General features: G+C 42.1%; 1 protein-coding gene across 2 annotated transcripts in view; it reads right to left on the reverse strand.

Moving 5' to 3' along the window:
- ZNF292 (zinc finger protein 292) overlaps positions 1–13685 on the reverse strand; it is a 128407-nt gene that overhangs the window by 14542 nt on the left and 100180 nt on the right. For both annotated transcript variants that reach the window (XM_077289767.1, XM_077289766.1), the window contains 3 exons: positions 3219–3421; positions 925–1061; positions 148–289 (listed from right to left, as the gene is read on the reverse strand). In XM_077289767.1, the coding sequence (XP_077145882.1) occupies positions 148–289; positions 925–1061; positions 3219–3421 (482 nt within the window). The remainder of the gene's footprint in view (positions 1–147; positions 290–924; positions 1062–3218; positions 3422–13685) is intronic.

Raw genomic sequence — 13685 nt, forward strand, 5'->3', positions numbered from 1 at the left:
CATATATTTGGCTAGGTTTTGGTGGTCGATCTCCTTGGAAACAAGCTGTAAACTACGCAAGATAAAACCTCTCATATCAGTACACTGAAAGCAGACAAAAAAAGGTCAATTGCAAATCGGCTTATTCTTTTTAGTTATGTGGCTTACCTCTGACTGAATAACCTTAATAAGAAAGAAGATGTGATACACAGTTTTCGTTAGCTGAGACAGCTGGCGACATATTTCCAAATATACTTGTATAGATGGTTCAACTCTTCTCTGCAGCTTACTCCAGAACAGCGTCAATTCCCTGAGAACAAATATATGCATACACATAAGAAACCAAGAGCCAACAGATTTTCCTTGTTATCTGCCTTGTACTGAAGTGGTCGGTTTGACCCCAAAACACTCAAGACAACAATTAAACATGGCATAAATGTTTGGATAATGGGCTGTCCTGATCATTAATCTGAATGTAAGGCTGTGTGCACACAAAGCAGATTTAGTGCGGATCCGCAGTGTTTTTCCGCGCAGAAACGCTGCAGATCCGCAAAGTGATTTATAGTACAATGTAAATCAATAGGAAAAAAAATGCTGTGCTAATGGTGTGGAAAATTCCGCATGAAAAATGCTGCGGATCAAAAGAAGTAGCATGTCACTTCTTTTGTGCGGATCTGCAACGTTTCTGCACCCTTCCATTATAGAAATCCGCAGCGGTAAAAAAACGCATGAAATCCGCACAAAATCCGCAACAAAACCGCATCAAATCTGCACCTGCGTTTTATGCCAGGACATGCGGATCTTGTGCAGAAAATGCTGCACCCCAATCTGCAACGTGTGCACATAGCCTTAGGGTCTACAGTAACTCATTTGTAGAGAACTCCAAAATGAACATGTCATTCTTAGTAAGACCCAAGACTTTTCTTACTTTTTCTACATACTTACCAGGCACAATACATTTCCCCAAATTGAAGCTGGCGGGACAGAAAAGCTGCACACAGGATAAGTGATGTTTTTTCATCACCTTCAGACTCCAGATTGCATATCATTTCCAATGCATCCTTGCAATCTACTTTGGCAATCTAAAAAACAAGGTACGTTGTAAGTAGTGTATACTGACAGTCGCACAATATGACAATGGCAATAAAACATAAATCCTGTGAGTATTTGGCTGGTTCACCTCTTTATATGATTGGTCATGCTCTCTACATTAACAACTATTTTATGAAATTGAATTTTAGCTCCTTAGAACAGTGAAAATCAGAACCGAGTAACAAAAAAAATGTATGCAATACAATATATAATTTTCAATAAAAAGTGCATAGTTACCAAATATGGTATGGTATATTCATTTAACAAGGACAAAAGAATACAGCCAATTTTACTTGGTTTAAGGCTGAGTTCAGACCTTTGTATAACACATTTACAGACTATGATTTTCAGATTAATTTAAGAATGTAAGGAGCTGTTGAGTCTAGGGCAGGAGACCTGTGGTCAGTCCTGAAGTCGCAGTCGGTACTAGGACAACGATATATAGCAGTATGAATTCGTCATTATCAAAAAAATATTTCAGTTCTCAATAATTGAGGGAATTTTAATTATATTGCTTAGTGCTGGTTGCCAAGGTTACAGGCTGCCGCTAGAGTCTACCAGAGGTGACTGGCAGGGAGCTCAGTGCTCACAAGCTTTAAAATAGCTGTACTCACAGTTCTTAACGTAACCGGTTCTGGCTAACTTTGACGACACCTCAAATGTGACATTTTAGTTGAAAAAAGATTTTTTATTTATTTATTGGTTAGAAAATTCTGTGGATTGCATGAGGGGTTAAAATAATTCTCAACACATCCTTAAATGAATGCCCTGAGATGTGTAATTTCCAAAGTGAGCTCACTTGTGGTTTTGTTTTTTAATGTTCTGACAGGGCTCTTCAAATGCGACATGTTATCCACAATTGATTTAAGCAAAAAAAAAAAAAAAAAAAAAAATGTTCTCCAAAAAACCCTCACAAGGGAAAGCTGCTTTTCTACAGGAGGAAGCTGATGGGCTGTTCCACCGGCATCAGGGGCTTATCTACAGCATACTGTAATGCTGTAGGATAAGCCCCCGATGTATCCTAAAAGATGAGAAAAAAAGGTTAGAATATACTCACCTGGGCGGGCCGTCTGATCCGATGGGCGTCGCGGTCCGGGGCCTCCCATCTTCTTACGATGACGTCCTCTTCAGGTCTTCATGCTGCGGCTCCGGTGTACTTTGTTGAGGGCAGAACAAAGTACTGCAGTGCGCAGGTGCCGGGAAAGGTCAGCGAGGCCCAGCGCCTGCGCACTGCAGTACTTTGCTCTGCCCTCAACAGGGAGATAAAGTACGCCTGCGCCAGAGCGTGAAGACAAGAAGAGGACGTCATCTGATGAAGATAGGAGGCGCCGGACCGGACCAGCAGCGGGAACGCCCCTGGGTGAGTATAATCTAACCTCTTTTTCCCATCTTTTAGGATACATCGTGGGCTTATCTACAGCATTACAGAATCTATCAATATAAAAAAAAAGAATTAACCCGATCGCTAAACGGCGTAGCGAGAAAAAAATTCAAAACATCAGAATTACGTATTTTTGGTCGCCGCTACATTGCAATAAAATTGTAAAGATCAAAAGATTGTAGGTACATCACAATGGTATTCATAAAAGCTAGCGCCAAAAATAAGCCCTCACCCAACCCAACATCACGAAAAGTGGAGGCGCTACAGGTCTCGGAAAACATTTTTTTTTTTTTTTTACCAAAGTTTGGATTATTTTTTCACCACTTAAATAAAAAAGAACCTGAACAAGTTTGGTGTCTACAAACTCGTAATGACCTGGAGAATCATAATGGCAGGTCAGTTTTAGCATTTAGTGAACATGGTTAAAAAAAAAAAAAAAAAAAAAAATTGTGGAATTGCACTTTTTTTTTTTTGCAATTTCACCGCACTTGGAATTTTTTTTCCATTTTCCAGTACACAATATGTTAAAACCAATGGTGCCATTCAAAAGTACAACTCGTCCTGGAAAAAAACAAGCCCTCACATGGTCATTTTAACAAAAAATAAAAAAGTTATGGCTCTGGGAAAAGGAGAAAAAAAAACAAAAACCCTGCAAAAACAAAAATACCTCTGGTCATTAAGGGGTTAAGTATTCATCTTTTAAATGTTTATATGAATGTCTTCTAAAGAAAAGTATGTTTAATTATACTGCTTAGTCATCACTAACCTCCTCAATAAGCTTTATATTTGGTGAGGCTGCACACAGACATTTCAGGTAGAGCTGTTTGAAGTGTCCTTTCCTGCTCATTTCTTGGTGATCTGAACATATCTTTGCCAAGCATGTTGCTGCTGCCACCTTGCCGAGTTTCAGAAGACGCTTAATTCTCATTTCCAGTAGCAATGGGCCCTCAGAGTGAAGAAACTCTTCGGCTGTGGAAAAGTGAAGCAAAAATTAGATACGACACCCCCATTTATTGGCAACATGGATAATATAAAATGATGCGATGGCAAATTGAGCTTTATCATGCAGTATTTGAAGGGAAACATAAAAAAACAACTCAAAAAGATTAATGTAAAAGGGCAAAGACAAGAATTAAATTAAAAGTTGCTTCTAATTAATGTACTTTACATGCCTGATAAGGTTAAAAAATGAACACGGGTCCAAATCCACCTTATAATTCTACAGTGCTGATTCTAAGAAAGGCAAAAAAAAAAACTAAGACTGATGGCAACAGTATGGTATTAAAGGTGCTATTCAGAGCGTAAGTTTTTTGGTTTTGAGTTAGTTTTTTGTATTATACAAACTTGGGCCTGGTTCCCTTTTTTGGGCTGTTCATTTTGTTTATATACAGTGGCATGTAAAAGTGTGGGTACCCATGGACAAAATTACTGTTACTGTTATATTCTTATTTTTTTTTTTTTATTTCTGGGGTTAATCTTGTTAAATCACCACTCCACGTATTTTTTTTTTTCCTGAGCTCATACCTGGCGTCTTCACGGTTTTCCAGCGGTGAGTATGTAACAGTGACAGTAGCTTCTGACTGGCCAGAAGTTAAGTCACAAGCTCTCAATACAAGTCTATGAGAGCCAGAGCAAGGCTCTCATAGAATTGTATTGGAAAGTGACCTCCACGCTGCGTCATGAAACACCAAAGCAGCTGACAGGTCACTTTTCACTGGAGACTGAGGGGAGCAGTAGCGAAAACAGATGAAAATGCCAGAAAGGGAGTATCAGACTGGGAGCAGGGAAATTATATTGAAAGCACGACTCCAGCAATGCAATAAAAAAAAACGTTGGAGTGATGCTTTAAATGGCCGCAGTGTGAAGTCACACCAATGAATTATAACAAGTGCCCTGGCTCAACTGATATTTTGGTTTAGAGAGTAAATAAGTTGTCAACTATTGATAGGATAGAGGGTAACTCAACCCCCTTAAGCCCCAAGGGTGGTTTGCACGTTAATGACCAGGCCAATTTTTACAATTCTGACCACTGTCCCTTTATGAGGTTATAACTCTGGAACGCTTCAACGGATCTTGGCGATTCTGACATTGTTTTCTCGTGACATATTGTACTTCATGATAGTGGCAAAATTTTTTCGATATAACTTGCGTTTATTTGTGAAAAAAATGGAAATTTGGTGAAAATCTTGCAATTTTCCAACTTAAAGACCAGAAGAGGACGTCATCTGATGAAGAAGGGAGGCGCCGGACGCGGACCAGCAGCTGGAACGTCCCCTGGGTGAGTGTAATCTATCCTCTTTTTCTCATATTTTAGGATACACCGGGGGCTTATCTACAGCATTACAGAATGCTGTAGATAAGCCTCTGATGCCGGTGGGCTTACCTCACCCGCGATTTTGGGGGTGACAGATTCCCTTTAAATCACAGAGAGATATCACACAAAATAATTAACCCCTTCATGACCCAGCCTATTTTGGCCTTTATGACCTTGCCGTTTTTTGCAATTCTGACCAGTGTCCCTTTATGAGGTAATAACTCGGGAACGCTTCAACGGATCCTAGCGATTCTGAGATTGTTTTTTCGTGACATATTGGGCTTCATGATAGTGGTAAATTTAGGTCGATAATTTCTGCGTTTATTTGTGAAAAAAATGGAAACTTGGCGAAAATTTTGAAAATTTCGCAATTTTCACATTTTTAATTTTTATTCTGTTAAACCAGAGAGTTATGTGACACAAAATAGTTAATAAATAACATTTCCCACATGTCTACTTTACATCAGCACAATTTTGGAAACAACATTTTTTTTTGCTAGGAAGTTATAAGGGTTAAAATTTGACCAGTGATTTCTCATTTTTACAACAAAATTTACAAAACCATTTTTTTTAGGGACCACCTCACATTTGAAGTCAATTTGAGGGTTCTATATGGCTGAAAATACCCAAAAGTGACACCATTCTAAAAACTGCACCCCTCAAGGTGCTCAAAACCACATTCAAGAAGTTTATTAACCCTTCAGGTGTTTCACAGCAGCAGAAGCAACATGGAAGGAAAAAATGAACATTTAACTTTTTAGTCACAAAAATGATCTTTTAGCAACAATTTTTTTATTTTCCCAAGGGTAAAAGGAGAAACTGGACCACGAACGTTGTTGTCCAATTTGTTCTGAGTACGCTGATACCTCATATGTGGGGGTAAACCACTGTTTGGGCGCACGGCAGAACTCGGAAGGGAAGGAGCGCCATTTGACTTTTTGAATGAAAAATTGGCTCCAATCTTTAGCGGACACCATGTCGCGTTTGGAGAGCCCCCGTGTGCCTAAACATTGGAGCTCCCCCACAAGTGACCCCATTTTGGAAACTAGACGCCCCAAGGAACTTATCTAGATGCATAGTGAGCACTTTAAACCCCCAGGTGCTTCACAAATTGATTCGTAAAAATGAAAAAGTACTTTTTTTTCACAAAAAAAATATTTTAGCCTCAATTTTTTAATTTTCACATGGGCAACAGGATAAAATGGATCCTAAAATTTGTTGGGCAATTTCTCCTGAGTACACGGATACCTCACATGTGGGGGTAAACCACTGTTTGGGCACATGGTAAGTCTCGGAAGGGAAGGAGCGCCATTTGACTTTTTGAATGAAAAATTATCTCCATCGTTAGCGGACACCATGTCGCGTTTGGAGAGCCCCTGTGTGCCTAAACATTGGAGCTTCCCCAAAAGTGACCCCATTTTGGAAAGGAGACCCCCCAAGGAACTTATCTAAATGCATAGTGAGCACTTTAAACCCCCAGGTGCTTCACAAATTGATCCGTAAAAATGAAAAAGTACTTTTTTTTCACAAAAAAATTATTTTAGCCTCAATTTTTTAATTTTCACATGGGCAACAGGATAAAATGGATCCTAAAATTTGTTGGGCAATTTCTCCTGAGTACGCCGATACCTCATATGTGGGGGTAAACCACTGTTTGGGCGCATGGCAAGGCTCGGAAGGGAAGGCGCACCATTTGACTTTTTGAATGGAAAAGTAGCTCCAATCGTTAGCGGACACCATGTCGCGTTTGGAGAGCCCCTGTGTGCCTAAACATTGGAGATCCCCCACAAGTGACCCCATTTTGGAAACTAGACCCCCCAAGGAACTTATCTAGATGCATAGTGAGCACTTTAAACCAACAAGTGCTTCACAGAAGTTTATAACGCAGAGCCGTGAAAATAAAAAATAATTTTTCTTTCCTCAAAAATGATTTTTAGCCCAGAATTTTTTATTTTCCCAAGGGTAACAGGAGAAATTGGACCCCAAATGTTGTTGTCCAGTTTGTCCTGAGTACGATGATACCCCATATGTGGGGGTAAACCACTGTTTGGGTGCACGGCAGGGCTTGGAAGGGAAGGCACGCCATTTGTCTTTTTGAATGGAAAATTAGCTCCAATCATTAGCGGACACCATGTCGCGTTTGGAGAGCCCCTGTGTGCCTAAACATTGGAGCTTCCCCATAAGTGACCCCATTTTGGAAACTAGACCTCCCAAGGAACTAATCTAGATGTGTGGTGAGCACTTTGAACCCCCAAGTGCTTCACAGAAGTTTATAACGCAGAGCCATGAAAATAAAAAATAATTTTTCTTTTCTCAAAAAATTTTTTTTAGCCCTGAATTTTTTATTTTCCCAAGGGTAACAGGGGAAATTTTACCCCAATAGTTGTTGTCCAGTTTCTCCTGAGTACGCTGATACCCCATATGTGGGGGTAAACCACTGTTTGGGCACATGCCGGGGCTTGGAAGTGAAGTAGTGATGTTTTGAAATGCAGACTTTGATGGAATGCTCTGCGGGCATCATGTTGCGTTTGCAGAGCCCCTGATGTGCCTAAACAGTAGAAACCCCCCACAAGTGACCCCATTTTGGAAACTAAACCCCCAAGGGAACTTATCTAGATGTGTGGTGAGCACTTTGAACCCCTAAGTGCTTCACAGAAGTTTATAACGCAGAGCCGTGAAAATAATAAATACGTTTTCTTTCCTCCCAAAATTTTTTTTAGCCCTGATTTTTTTATTTTCCCAAGGGTAACAGGAGAAATTTGACCCCAAGAGTTGTTGTCCAGTTTCTCCTGAGTACGGTGATACCCCATATGTGGGGGTAAACCACTGTTTGGGCACATGCCGGAGCTCGGAAGTGAAGTAGTGACGTTTTGAAATGCAGACTTTGATGGAATGCTCTGCGGGCATCACGTTGCGTTTGCAGAGCCCCTGATGTGCCTAAACAGTAGAAACTCCCCACAAGTGATCCCATTTTGGAAACTAAACCCCCAAGGGAACTTATCTAGATGTGTGGTGAGCACTTTGAACCCCCAAGTGCTTCACAGAAGTTTATAACGCAGAGCCGTGAAAATAAAAAATCATTTTTCTTTCCTCAAAAATAATTTTTTAGCCCGCAATTTTTTATTTTCCCAAGGGTTACAGGAGAAATTGGACCCCAAAAGTTGTTGACCAGTTTCTCCTGAGTACGCTGGTACCCCATATGTGGGGGTAAAGCACTGTTTGGGCACACGTCGGGGCTCGGAAGGGAGAGAGCACCATTTTACTTTTTCAACGCAAGATTGGCTGGAATCAATGGTGGCGCCGTGTCGCGTTTGGAGACCCCCTGATGTGCCTAAAAAGTGGAAACCCCTCAATTCTAACTCCAACACTAACCCCAACACACCCCTAACTCTAATCCCAACCCTAACCACAACCGTAACCCCAACACACCCCTAACCCTAGTCTTACCCCTAATTCCAACCCTAAGGCTATGTGCTCACGTTGCGGATTTGTGTGGATTTTTCCGCAGTTTTTGAAAAATCTGCAGGTAAAACGCACTGCACTTTAGCTGCGGATTTACCGCGGATTTCCAGTGTTTTTTGTGTGGATTTCACTTGCGGATTCCTATTATGGAGCAGGTGTAAAACGCTGCGGAATTGCACAAAGAATTGACATGCTGCGGAAAATACAACGCAGCGTTTCCGCGCTGTATTTTCCGCACCATGGGCACAGCGGATTTGGTTTTCCATAGGTTTACGTGGTACTGTAAACGTGATGGAAAACTGATACGAATCCGCAGCGACCAATCCGCTGCGGATCCGCAGCCAAATCCGCACCGTGTGCACATAGCCTAATTCTAACCCTAATTCCAACCCTAACCCTAATTCTAACCCTAATTCTAACCCTAATTCTAACCCTAGCCCTAAGTGCAACCCTAAGTGCAACCCTAAGTGCAACCCTAAGTACAACCCTAAGTGCAACCCTAAGTGCAACCCTAAGTGCAACCCTAAGTGCAACCCTAGCCCTAAGTGCAACCCTAAGTGCAACCCTAAGTGCAACCCTAGCCCTAAGTGCACCCCTAAGTGCAACCCTAAGTGCAACCCTAAGTGCAATCCTAGCCCTAAGTGCAACCCTAAGTGCAACCCTACCCCTACCCCTAACCCTAATGGAAAAACAAAAATAATTATATTTTCTGTATTTTATTATTATCCCTACCTATGGGGGTGATAAAGGGGGTGATTTATTTACTATTTTTTTTATTTTGATCGCTGTGATAGAACTTATCACAGTGATCAAAATGTGCAGGAACGAATCTGCCGGCTGGCAGATTCGGCGGGCGCACTGCGCATGCGCCCGCCATTTTCCAAGATGGCGGCGCCCATGAAGCAGACGGCCGGACACCGGGAGGGACATCGGAGCTAGGTAAGTATGGGGGGGTGGGACCGGAACACGGGGGGGGGGATCGGAGGACCTGGGGAGCGGACAGGAGGACCGGGGGAGCCGACAGGAGGGAGGAGGGGAGCGGAACGGAGATCGGGGCAAAAAGGACGACTGGGGGGGCGATCGGTGGGGTGGGGTGGGGGCAGATCGGGGTCTCCAGCCATGGCAGATGCTATTGCAGCATCGGCCATGGCTGGATTGTAATATTTCACCATTTTCATAGGTGAAATATTACAAATCGCTCTGATTGGCAGTTTCACTTTCAACAGCCAATCAGAGCGATCGTAGCCACGGGGGGGTGAAGCCACCCCCCCTGGGCTGAAGTACAACTCCCCCTCTCCCTGCAGATCGGGTGAAATAGGAGTTAACCCCTTCACCCGGTCTGCAAGGACGCAATCATTCTGTGACACAGCATATGCGTCACAGGTCGGGAAGGCACCGACTTTCATGACGCATACGCTGTGTCACAGGTCGGGAAGGGGTTAATAAGTAACATTTCCCACATGTCTACTTTACATCAGCACAATTTTGGGACCAAAATTTTTTTTTTGTTAGGGAGTTATAAGGGTTAAAAGTTGACCAGCAATTTCTCATTTTTACAACACCATTTTTTTTTTTTTAGGGACCACATCACATTTGAAGTCATTTTGAGGGGTCTATATGATAGAAAATAACCAAGTGTGACACCATTCTAAAACTGCACCCCTCAAGGTGCTCAAAACCACATTCAAGAAGTTTATTAACCCTTCAGGTGTTTTACAGGAATTTTTGGAATGTTTAAAAAAAAAATTAACATTTAACTTTTTTTCACAAAAAATTTAATTCAGCTCCAATTTGTTTTATTTTACCAAGGGTAACAGGACAAATTGGACCCCAAAAGTTGTTGTACAATTTGTTCTGAGTACACCGATACCCCATATGTGGGGGTAAACCACTGTTTGGGCGCATGGCAGAGCTCGGAAGGGAAGGAGCGCCGTTTGACTTTTCAATGCAAAATTGACTGGAATTGAGATGGGACACCATGTCACGTTTGGAGAGCTCATGATGGGCCTAAACATTGAAACCCCCCCCAAGTGACAGCATTTTGCAAAGTAGACCCCCTAAGGAACTTATCTAGATATGTTGTGAGAACTTTGAACCCCCAAGTGTTTCACTACAGTTTATAACGCAGAGCTGTGAAAATAAAAAATCATTTTTTCCACAAAAATTATTTTTTAGCCCCCAGTTTTGTATTTTTCCAAGGGTAACAGGAGAAATTGGACCCCAAAAGTTGTTTTCCAATTTGTCCCGAGTACGCTGATACCCGATATGTGGGGGGGAACCACCGTTTGGGCGCATGGCAGAGCTCGGAAGGAGCACCATTTGGAATGCAGACTTAGATGGATTGGTCTGCAGGCGTCACGTTGCATTTGCAGAGCCCCTGATGCACCTAAACAGTAGAAACCCCCCAGAAGTGACACCATTTTGGAAACTAGACACCCCAAGCAACTTATCTAGATGTGTTGTGAGAACTTTGAACCCCTCAATAGTTGTTGTCCAATTTGTCCTGAGTATGCCGATACCCCATATGTTGGGGTAAACCCCTGTTTGGGCGCAGAATTGGCTGGAATTGAGATTGGACGCCATGTCGCGTTTGGAGAGCCCTGATGTGCCTAAACAGTGGAAACCCCCAATTCTAACTGAAACCCTATCCCAAACACACCCCTAACCCTAATCCCAACCATAACTAACCACACCCCTAACCCTGACACACCCCTAACCCTAATCCCAACCGTAAATGTAATCCAAACCCTAACTTTAGCCCCAACCCTAACTTTAGCCCCAACCCTAACTGTAACCCTAACCCAAGCCCCAACCCTAGCCCCAACCCTAGCCCTAACCCTAATGGGAAAATGGAAATAAATACATTTACATTTTTTTATGTTTCCCTAATTAAGGGGGTGATGAAGGGGGGTTTGATTTACTTTTATAGAGGGTTTTTTAGCGGATTTCTATGATTGGCAGCTGTCACACACTAAAAGACGCTTTTTATTGCAAAAAATATTTTTTTGCGTTACCACATTTTGAGACCTATAATTTTTCCATATTTTGGTCCACAGAGTCATGTGAGGTCTTGTTTTTTGCGGGACGAGTTGACGTTTTTATGGGTAACATTTTCGGGCACGTGACTTTTTTTGATCGCTTTTTATTCCGATTTTTGTGAGGCAGAATGACCAAAAACCAGCTATTCATGAATTTCTTTTGTGGGGTTATACCGTTCCGCATTTGGTAAAATGGATAAAGAAGTTTTATTCTTTGGGTCAGTACGATTACAGCAATACCTCATTTACATCATTTTTTTATGTTTTGGTGCTTTTATACAATATAAACTTTTACAGAAAAAATAATTATTTTTGCATCGCTTTATTCTGAGGACTAACTTTTATTTTTCCGCTGATGATGCTGTATGGCGGCTCATTTTTTGCGGGACAAGATGACGTTTTCAGCGGTACCATGTTTATTTATATCTGTCTTTTTGATTGCGTGTTATTCCACTTTTTGTTCGGCGGTATGATAATAAAGCGTTTTTTTGCCTCTTTTTTTTACGTTGTTCACTAAAGGGGTTAACTAGTGGGACAGTTTTATAGGTCGGGTCAGTACGGACGCGGCGATACTAAATATGTGTACTTTTATTGTTTTTCTTTTGTAATTTAGATAAAGAAATGTATTTATGGGAACAATGTGTGCGTGCGTGCGTGCGTGTATATATATATATATATATATATATATATATATATATATATATATATATATATATATATATATTTTCTTTATTTAGGATTTTTTTTTTAAAATTTTTTACACGTCTAAACATTTGTTTTTTTCTTTTGTCCCAGGGTGGACATCACTGTATAGTGACAGATCGCTTTGCAGAGCACTGTGTCAGATCAGCGTTCTGGCGTGCCCTGCTCCTGGCTTACCAGCGTCTGCTCTGAGCAGGCGCTTGGTAAGCCACCTCCCTGCAGGACCCGGAAGTAGCCCCGCGGCCATTTTGGATCCGGGGCCTGCAGGGAGGAGACACTCGGTACAAGGTGAGCACATCGCTTTGTACCGATCGTCTCAGGGAAGCCCGCAGGGAGCCCCCTCCCTGTGCGATGCTTCCCTGTGCCGCCGGAACACTGCGATCATGTTTGATCGAAGTGTGCTGGGGTTAATGTTCCGGGAGCGGTCCGTGATCGCTCCTGGCACATAGTGCCGGATGTCAGCTGCGATAGTCAGCTGACACCTGGCCGCGCTCCCCCCGTGAGCGCGGCCGATCGCATATGATGTACTATCCTGTCCCTGGGAATTAAGTCCCAGGTCACCTCGACGGGATAGTACGTCATATGGGATTAAGGGGTTAATCCTTCAGAATTAGGAGGGGGTTAACCATTTATAATGATGTAGTCACAATTGACAGCAGCATCTAAGGGGTTAAACAGATTTGGACGGTGCAAACACTGATTGTGGCTGATGCAGCAAGTTGTCAGCTATAGAGTACAGCCAACAGCTGCTGGATTGTCCCCTGTATGGGGATGCTATTCTCTTATATCTGAGGTCAGTTAAAAGACGTATTGGCTGTCATTAAGGGGTTAAAGCATTTCTTCGTGGCTTAATCAAGTGACATCTAATGGGTAATTTTACTTATCGCTTACGGTATGTGCCCACAATCAGGAAGAGCAACACTGTAAAGAAGTATTTTTGTAAATATCTCTTGACATCTGTGCCTGTGAGCAGCGCTATTGCTGACCGCTCACTCGGCATCACCCCAGGATGCAGCCGCCGCTGATATCACGTCAAGTACCAGAATGCCTTGCATCACCCAGGAGTGACCCAGAGTGTCCTGCATCACCCCTCCTTGTTGACTGTGCTGTGGCTAATGAAAGTAGAGCAGAGAGGGAGAGCGCACTGGATACTGGGCTGTGATGAGATGCAAAACTCCAGCCACAGCCCAGTCAATCAGGGGTCACGCCCAGGTGATGCACTGCATTCTGGAACTTGACATCAGCGGCTACTGCAGCCGGGTTGATGCCAAGTTAGGCCCCTTTTACACATCAGTTTTTTTGCCATCAGTCACAATCCGTTGACTCGACGGATCGGTCGCAGATTGTAAAAAACTGATGCGACTGATTTTTTTTTTTTCATTTTGAAGTTCTCTTTCATTTCTTATAAAGGATACTATCAGGGGGGAAAACAACCAATTGTTTTCATAATTTTCTTTATTAAAAAAAAAAAAGTAACCCAGACCCTGCTCCCTCTACCTTCATTCACCTTTGCACACGCTCAGACATTTCAACAGGATATGGTCAGGATTTGACCATTGTGGCTAATGTATGCGTTTTAATTCTTGAACAAAAAGGTAGGAGCCTAATATTTGTTTAGTTTTAATACAGACTATGCAATGTAAATAAAATGGAATTTAAAAAAATACATTAGATAAAACTAAATTTAATCAATAGGTAATTTTCTTAAGGTAGCTTG

This window comes from Ranitomeya variabilis, chromosome 2 (genome assembly GCF_051348905.1).
Source record: "Ranitomeya variabilis isolate aRanVar5 chromosome 2, aRanVar5.hap1, whole genome shotgun sequence".
In the NCBI taxonomy this organism is placed as follows: domain Eukaryota; kingdom Metazoa; phylum Chordata; class Amphibia; order Anura; family Dendrobatidae; genus Ranitomeya; species Ranitomeya variabilis.